The sequence below is a fragment of the Triticum aestivum genome, chromosome 1A, assembly GCF_018294505.1.
Source record: "Triticum aestivum cultivar Chinese Spring chromosome 1A, IWGSC CS RefSeq v2.1, whole genome shotgun sequence".
Lineage (NCBI taxonomy): Eukaryota > Viridiplantae > Streptophyta > Magnoliopsida > Poales > Poaceae > Triticum > Triticum aestivum.
Window position 1 is genome coordinate 32,418,515 of NC_057794.1, and position 9,478 is coordinate 32,427,992.

Below are 9,478 nucleotides of genomic sequence, written 5' to 3' on the forward strand. Positions count from 1 at the left end.
AGATTTTTTGGACCAACATAAATATACAAAATGAGGATTTTTTTTTTTGATTAAAAAATAAATTTTAGCATTTAAAATGCATGAAGAAATCTGAAAGTTTTTTCCCACATTAGCATTTAGAATGTTTGAAGTTTATACGTTGTTTCGTTTGAGAGAAACAAAAATGACAAATATGCCTGCACGGATCATGATGCAAAAATGAATGGCTAAGATAAGGGGTACCAAGTAGCTTGAGCTACACAAAACCACACTCGGAACCTAATCATCTGAGCTACGCCTGGTTCATAGTTTTTGTTCGTAAAGACATGAAACTACGACAACTTTTTTGAGTTGCAGTGACACTCGGCCAAGAACGGAAAAATTTCGGCAAAGTGTTTGCTGAGTTCTATGATCAGCAAAAATGACTCGTTTGGCTGAGGGTCAGCAACGACAGCTCTAAGTTTTTTTTCCCGCGGATACTTAGCAAACATGTACAAAAAGGTTTATTTTTGCAGCTTTGTCCCCTGGAGCAAAAATAAACGTTGATGTTGGGCTTGCTCGCAGCCGCAGTAGTCCGCAAGGACAAGGATGGTCACTATCTTGGAGCCTCGACAGTTGTTTTCGAGGGTCTAGCAGATGCACCAAGTCTAGAAGCCCACGCTTGCAATCAGGGCCGGTCCTGAGATTTCGGGGTCCCGAGGCGAAACTAGAACATGGGACCTTTAATATAGAAACATAAAAGTAATTATATATATAATAATGTAATTTCTTGGTGATTTTGGACATGCAACTTAGCACCTCGCCTCTTGGTGACAGGGTGTGGTCATCTGAAGATCAAAGTTGTGAGCGGTAACCATAGATTAAATCGCGGGCGAGAGGGAATCGCGGCTGAGATTTTTGCCGTGACGATTAAGGAAGGAATGACACAATCGCCCGTGATAGTGCTGCGATCTCCCGCGATTTATTGAGTGATATGCAAATCGCATGGGGGTTTCAGATCTACGATAGCGCCGCCATTGTTTAGATTTTGCCCACGATTTTAATTTATGGAGGTGACATCTAAGTCCCGAGGGCGCTCAGTTACCGATGTATCACAAAAAATATGTTCAGAAAAGTAAATACTTCTTTAATTTTCTTGGCAGCTCGTTCATCTTCAGGAAGTGACATCTCAAATCCATACACGGAATTGAGCCGATATTTTGTGTTGTATTATATTGTTATTACCTGCCAAATCAGCAAGAGTTCTTAGGATTTAGGACTGTAGTACTTCATGAAAAATAGTAATACAGTAATACGTACGAAATTAGAAGAGAAATTATGCTGATATAATTATACTATATGTTTGGATTGTGATGGGGGTGACATGAATCCCCTAGCCATAATTCTGTCGTCCACACAATCGCTGATCTAAAGCTTCGATCGATCCAAAAAACTGAAACATCTATAAACCCTAAGATAATAAAAAGAGATTTTTGATATGAGACGTACTTATATACCTCTCCTTCAGATCCATTGGAAGGATGTATTTGCTGGAACAGTTTCGTAAAGATCAGAGCTGTAGAGGAATAATCAATTTTAGAGAGGAGGCAAGTGGCGACGGATGACTCTTTTCGGTGGCGGCGGCTGCGAGCCTCAAGACGAATCGATCAGCACGAATGCACGACCGCCAGCGTGTATGTGCGTGAGGAAGGACTAGCAGCGCGCCTGTGTCTACTTGGGCCAGGCCTTGTTTCACTTTTTTCCTGCGCATGCGTAGCATACGAACGAAGTAGAGCACCTGGTAGGGGGCCTTCCCTTTGGGGACCCGGGGCGCCCCCCCCCCCCCCCCCCCCCCCCCGGCGGTCCTGCTTGCAAGCCAAGGACCTCAATCTCTCACATGTGGTCATGGCATCAGATTGCTTGGAGGTTGTTACAGTGCATGACTGTTTTGACACCTTATACTCATGTAATTGAGGATATAAGGATTAAGAAGAGCGATTTTGTTAAAGTTTCTTTTTCTGTTTTCAAAATAGGGAGGTGAATTTTGAAGCCCACGCCATTGCTACGGCACCTTTGTCTCTCCCTGCAGGTCGCCATTTGTGGCTAGGGATTATGCCTGAGATTGTTTGTATTCCTGTTGTGTTGGACAATTAATAAAATCCCTGGTTTACCAAAGAAAGTCTTATAGCACATGTTTTTCTTTAAAAAAAATCTTATGTGGGTTTTTTCTGGGTTTTTACTTTTTATTTTTTTCTATTTTCACAAGTTAGTTTTTTTTCTTCTGGGCTTTTTATGTTTCACGTTTTAAAAGCATTTGTACTATAAAAAAATTCCTAATAAACTTTGAACATTTTTCACATACACGCTAAATATGTCTTAATATATGTGCACATTTTTAATATATGCTGAAATTTTTAATATACAGTGAATATATGCTTATATACAGTGAATTTTTTTCAACATTTGGTGAATTTTTTTACTATGCTTTGAACTTTGTAAAAATACACATCAAGCATTTCAAAAAATTATTTCTTAAGAAAGCATCACTTTAAAAAATTCCAACAGTTGGTTGTTAAAAATAGGATTAAAAATCAAAGAGAAAAATGGCAAAGCAAACCCGCATAAGTCAGCGCGCTATCGAGCCAGCCCATTAGCGGCTCTGAGTCGGCCTCCTATATATACTGGACGCTAACGGGCATCCACAAGGAGGTCTGTTTTGCTAAGTTCAAAAAACAAAGTTACGGTTTTGCTAGTTTTTTACTTTTTACCTTTTCCATCCCTTCCCCATTTATATTCTAAAAATCTTCGGAATAGTATATACTTAGAAAAAATATTTATTTTCAAAATTCAATTGTTTTAATCTATTTTAATAAATAGTTCATGATGCATCTAAGAAATGTCATTTTTTCAAAAATTGTTCAGAGTGTGTTTAAAGAATGTTCGTTGTTTATCTCAAAGAAGTTCACCGTGTTTCAAAAAAGTTCATCACGTATCTAAAAATGGCTCACCATCTATTTTAACAAAGTCCATTGGATGATAAAAGATGTTTAGTGTTTATTTTTTTAGGTATTTTTGAAATGTTCATTTGTTTCAAGTTATCACTTATTTAAAAATGTGTATGTCACATTTTAAAAAAGTTCATTAGGTCAAACAATGTTCGTTGTTTATTTGTTTAAGTTTCCAGGTTTTCAGTGTATATTTTCAAATACATGATGAACAATTTCTGGAATACTGGATGAGCAGTTTCTTTATACACAATGAACATGTTTTAATATATAATTAATACTCCCCCGTCCCAAAATTCTTGTCTTAGATTTGTCCAGATACGAAAGTATCTAATACTAAAATGTGACAAGAATTTTGGGACGGAGGGAGTATATCTTAAGAAAAAAATATTTTTAACACTTGATGGATATTTCTCAAAAGTGGCCTAAATATAGTTTGGTAAAACATGATCAATATTTTAGAGTAGTCGGACAAAAAATTAATACACCACGAACTTTTTAAATATGCACCAAACATTTTTCCAAAAAAAAGGCTACAAACCTTTTATAAATACAGAAGATTTTATTTAAAAAACATTTTAAACATTTTTATAAATGATTAATATATAGAAAGAGAACCAGAAAAAATTGAAAATAAAAGTATAGGAAAAAAACAAAATCAGGATGAAAATGAATAGAAAGAAAAAATAATGCAAAACAAGATGGAAAAACAAAATAAAATTACATTGAAACCTTATTCACCTAACTTGCTACTCGGCTGGCATGTCTCATGCTGCCCTGAAGCAAGCTGCTGCTAGTCTCGCAGTATAGCATATGCACTCCCATCATGCAGAAGGTAGAGATATCCTATATGGCTTGAGCGCTCACAACGTTAGCTCGGCTGTTGCGGCCCGATACCATACCATGACTTTACTCGCTCGCTTGATTCGCATTGGTGCCAGCTTGTTCGATCCTCACTGGTTTCTGGTTGACTTTTGCCACGAGGAGTAACCGTTGACCAAGATGGAAGATCGTTGGCCTTATCAAAAATTGTGTATTTTGAAAAAAAATGTTCACTCTTTTGAAAAAAATTCACTGATTTGAAAAAAGTTCTCAAATTAGTAAGCACTTACATGGGCTTCAAAAAACGTCTACAATTTTTAGAAAAAATATGAATTAGAGAAAATATTCATGAGTTTAAATAAATATCACAAAATTTGCAAAACATTCGTGAATTTGAATAAAGTTTATAAATTTTCAAAATATTCAGATATTCGAGTTAGTTCACCAATTTTAAAAAATAATAGTAAATCAGAGATTTGAATTTTGTTTTTATAATTTAAATAATCCAAAAATATAAAAAACTTTGCGAATGCTATTCAAAACAAGTTCACGGATGTGAAAAATGTTTATAAAATTAAGAATTTTTTATTTCTGAAAAAAAATTAATAGCACTGCGATCATGAAAAAAAATACAAAAAACGAACGGCCCCAGCTAACAGGGTACGGAAGCTTCAGTTGGACGCTCGATGCGTCCAATAGCACTGCGATCGATTGACGTGCTCCGCTTACTGATTGTTTCCTTCGCTTTCCGATGTTTTCCTTCAATACATGGTTCTTTTCTTAAATTTAGGAACAAGTTTTGATTGTGATATTTTTTTTTAAAACTGGAACATTTAAGAAAATATCAATAAATTCTTAGATAGGGAAAAAATAAATCCAAAATTCTTGCACCTTTTTTCAAATACGAACATTTTTAGTATAGATGACTTCTTTTAATATGACCATTTTTCTAATTTCTGATTTTTTTTGAAACAAGAACATATTTAAAAATTCTGAAAGTATTTGAAGGGCATTTTATACAACACTCAATATTTTTTGAAATGCAAAACACATTCTTAATTTTTTGATATAATTTTAACATGGAACATTTTTGAAAAAAATGTAAAAATAGAAAGAAAACTAGTAAAAGAAATAGTAGGACAAAGAGAAAAAAGCAAAAAACTACTAAAAACCAGATCAAAACCTTCTAGAATGTTCTCAAACCTGAGAGTCTGTTTTGCTGCTCGCTCGAAGCTTGTGCGCGTTTTGCCTGCATTTTGAGCAATGTGCAGCAAATTGTTGTGGTTCCAAACAAAAGAATCGGCTAGGGCAGCACACTCATCGGACGACCCAATACATGCTACAGGATTGCCCGGTCTTAGCAATCTTTTAGAAGTTTACGGTCTGATCCAGTTTTGGTTTTTTGGTCGCTTTTCCTGTTGTTTCTATTATGCGATTTGTTTTTCCTTTCTACTCCCTTTGATCCATATTAATTGACGCTCACTTAGTATTAGCAGGATTATTTTTCTTCACTTCTCCATTTCAAGTTCAATTTTGTTTCAAAAAGGTTCAGAAATTAAAAATATTTGTTTTGACTATGGAATTATAAAAAAGGTTTTTTAACAATTGGTCAGAAATTCGAAAAATGTTCATGTGTTCAAAAAAATCAAAGTTTTGTAAAATACTCCTATGTTTTCAAATTTACCCGCTTTTTAAAATTTGTTGACAAATTCAGGAAAATAATGCTTTCAAAAAATTATGAAAATTGTGTCCTTTTTGGATTTTTTTGAACAAATTCTAAAAATGTTTCCCTTTCGAAAAGAATTGGGAGTTTTTCAGAAAAATGTTTGCCTTTTGAAAAAGAAGTTCACAATCTCCAAAAATGTTTGGAATTTCAAAATATTTTCCTTTTTAGAAAATTAATACAATTTTGAAAAAACAGGCGATTTTTTTTGAATCTTCTGCTACAGTGATTGTCAAGCTATAGTATACCCTTGGCCACAATGTCATCGCCTACAGTAGTTCTGTTCTACAGTCCTATTCGCTGCTACAGCGCCTGCCAATGGGCTGATATTGTCGGGCTTCTCTTGTGCACCACACCTCCTCTTCTTAGACGCAACGATCGTCCAATAGGAGTCCCCATGCAAAGGGTTGGCTCCTCCTCCTTTGAACCATAATTGACCGGCCACAAACACAGGCCATTAATTCACCATAGCTTTTATTCTGTTAACTCAAAATGTTGATTTTTTTGAAATTATATTTAAAAGATTATTAAATTAAGTTTAATGATATGATAAATATACATGAAAAAGTATAATTCATCTCTCCGATACTAGATGTTTATATAGGAGTATTTGAAAATAAATGTTTATCTTATATTTAAAAATTATTTAAGCATATAATAAATTTATACATTTAAAAATGCATCTCTTTGAGTAAAGTTGTTCATGTATGTCAAAAATAAGTTCATATAAAATATAAAGATGTAATATATTTTCTTCAAAAAGTGAGAAGATTGATTGCTGGAAAAACTATCAGAAAAGTAATGAAGGAATAATAAAAATGCGTTAAAAGGCAGAATAAAAACAAAAAGATAAGCCCCCCCCCCCCCCCCCCCCCCCCGACCTTCCCCATCGTGAACACACATAAATCTCCTAATCGGCACCTAAGAACCAGTTCTTTCACCCATCTAATTCTAGAAGCCTAACCAGTTCTTTAAGTTGAATAAGCTGGGTAGGGGGTAGCTTATACTAGAAGCCAAAAAATCCACACAAAACAGCTGACCCTGAGTGCAAGGAAGTTGCATGGCGTACACAGGCGACCAATTTGGGAATCCGCCCAGTACGTAGTTCTTCCGGTTGTACTATTTCGCTCCAGTTCTTTTTACTTGTTTTCCTTCTCCCTCCTGTGTTAGACTTTACATATTTAATAAAAAATATCAAAAATCAATGAGTTTAGAATTCTAAAAAAAATCAATGAATTTGAAAAAAAATATCAAAAATCAATGAGTTTAGAATTTTAAAAAAAATCAATGAATTTGAAAAAAAAGATCAAGAAGTTGTAAAAGAAGTCCGTGAATTTTTTAAACATTTGTGAATTTGAAAAATGAAGATCAGAAAATTTAAAAAATCACGAATTTTAAATTTTTTAATAACTTATGAAAAAGGTTTGTGAAATTGAAAAAAAAATCATGCATTTGAAAAAGTCATGATTTTGATTTTTTATGCAAATTTGAAAAGGTTCTCAAATTTGAAAAAATACATGAACTTGAATAAAATACAATTTTAAAAAATATCTTAAAAAGGCTCACAAATTTTGAAAGGAAAAATGAATGAATTAAAAAAGGAAAATAGAAAAAGAAAAAGAAAAAACCAATCATAAAACAAAAATAAACCCAATCAGGAAAACCAACCTATAGAAAACCGGCCCCAATAGAACCTGAGGGAACCTTCTAGGAGGTTTCCTAACAGATGGTCTAGGTGGGACTGATATGGGACGAACCACATAACAATGGACCATATGCGCTATGGACCAATAACACGGTAACCGATGTCTTAAGTGCCGAATAGGCATCAACTTGCTTTTCCTATATATCGTCTCATGAAGGAACCGCCCCTTCAAGGAAGTCCAACGGCAAACTAGTGGCGCATCACAATGGCTAGTAGAGTCTCTTCTTCTTTATTTTACCAGCCAATGTGCGTGGAGAAAAGGTATGGGGGTCGCTTTGCTTCCTATTGGACGTGTTGTGGGCCGTGGGATGAGATGCATGACATTGCCATGATCCACCCAGTGAATAGCCCGTCGTTACCCATTCCTTCCACCCCTCTTGCTTCCCGGCTGACCATGTCAAAATGTCTCGTCGACTTGTTCATCTCAAGAATTGTTGTGGAGTAGTCATACCCGCTCGGGCGCCCTACCCGATTCGGAATAAATGTGGATTTGAACGATTCAAAATTAATAGTAGGTCACACACTGATAAAAGATTAATGCATCCATATGTTTACATTTATATTATTTAATTGTCTGGCACATGTATATACTCTCCATTGATCAATTACAATTGACTACACATTAAATTTCAACCATTACACCTTCAACAGAGAAAAAAGGACCACTTTACTTTGCCAATGCAAAGACAGGATGAAATTGCTTAAAATGAAAGTTATTGCTCACTATTGCTTGCTCGTAAGGTACGTGAGTGATGATTAGACCAGGACCGCAAAATATAGAAGTGTGAAACATATTGTCTGTATTATTATTAAGTATAGATATAGATTACCAATGGTTGCATGCATCATTCTGATGCATAGGTTGGACATCATTCTTCTTTTTAAAAAATATACAGATTACCAAATAACTGTTATTCGACGGTTGAGGGGTAAAAAACACCGAATAAGTAACCACACCGGTTGTATGCATATATGTAACAAGAAATAAATATAGCACAATCATAAATAAGTTACAAGCTGATGATATATATGTTACTCATTTGCTACGAACAGAAGCTACTACTGTACTGTAACTCGAGTAGAAAAATGATTAAAATATACTGAATATATATTAATTACTACTCGGTAGGAAAAATAGAATGCCAAAAAAAGGACCGAGGATAAGTCCGGCATGCAAATGGCGGCATTCACCGGCCGGGCGGCGGCTCGGCGACCTCGACGTCGACGGTGGTGGTGCAGGCGAGCAGGCGGCGGAAGATGGCCCGCACCGCGCCGCACGACGCCTCCTGCAGCCTCCTCACCACGGCGCACCCCTTCTTCTTCCTCCTCCGCTTCCTCCTCCCGTTGCTGCCGCCGGTCGTAGTCCCGCGGCGCCCGTCTTGATCCCTCCCGGAGTACTGGCATCCACCGCCGCTCGAGCTGCCGAACGAGCTTCCGGCGTCGGACCCGCCGCCGCCGCCCCGGTGCGGGAGGAAGCTGGGGAAGACGGCGGCGCGCTCCCGGACGCGGCCGAGGCACGCCATGGTGCGCTCGGGCACGGTCTCCTTCCGCGTCGAGAAGGTGTAGCTGCGGAGGTACATCTGGCGGCACGAGTAGCTGTCCACCACCCGCGGGCTGTCTCCACCGACATCGACGCCAGCCCCGCGGCGCATGCTGGCGCTGCCGCCGCCGTAGCACCCGGCGGCAGCGGCAGCGGGGCTGTCCGGGTGCTGGCGGTGGCGCCGCGCCATGGCGACGGACCGGACGAACTCGGCGTCGGACTCGGGCCACTTGTAGAGGCTGACGTAGCTGGCCCGCACCGGCACGCGCGCGTCCACGCACCCGATCGCCGCCTTGCACCCGCCCGCCATGGATCACGCTGATCTGTGCTGGTTGGAGTGGGGTATGTATATAAGAGTAAGAGACAGCGCGAGTGGCACTGGCGATGGTGGTGGTGGTGCATGTGAGGGCGTGAGAGGGTGGGTGGCTTTGGTTGCAAGGAAAGGTGGTGCGTTTTCTTGCTGGGGGAATCATCATGCGGCATCATCATCACCTGCGTTCCATGCTCCGGGTGCTGCTCGCTCCATTGCTCGTGGATCCTGGTCGGCCCTGCGCCTGCATGCGTGGGGGTCAAATCCGGTGGCCTTCTGCGAGCACCAGCCTGAGTGAGTAAAAAAATGTCAAAACTTCGGCACACATGCACCGGCATGATAAAACAAATCGATTCTATATAGTGGTCCATCATTTACCTAGCATTCTTGATCGGCCTTGATTCTTTTTACAAAT

General features: G+C 38.3%; 1 protein-coding gene across 1 annotated transcript; it reads right to left on the bottom strand.

Moving 5' to 3' along the window:
* Positions 1 to 8,135: 8,135 nt before the first annotated feature.
* On the bottom strand, positions 8,136 to 9,120 carry LOC123081940 (uncharacterized). Its single transcript, XM_044504447.1, has one exon. The coding sequence runs from the start codon at positions 9,061 to 9,063 to the stop codon at positions 8,401 to 8,403; it is 663 nt and encodes a 220-aa protein (XP_044360382.1). The 5' UTR covers positions 9,064 to 9,120; the 3' UTR covers positions 8,136 to 8,400.
* Between the last annotated feature and the right edge of the window lie 358 nt (positions 9,121 to 9,478).

Bases quoted from the DNA above. Each gene is read 5' to 3' on its own strand.
- LOC123081940 (XM_044504447.1), bottom strand. From the start codon at position 9,063: ATGGCGGGCGGGTGCAAGGCGGCGATCGGGTGCGTGGACGCGCGCGTG.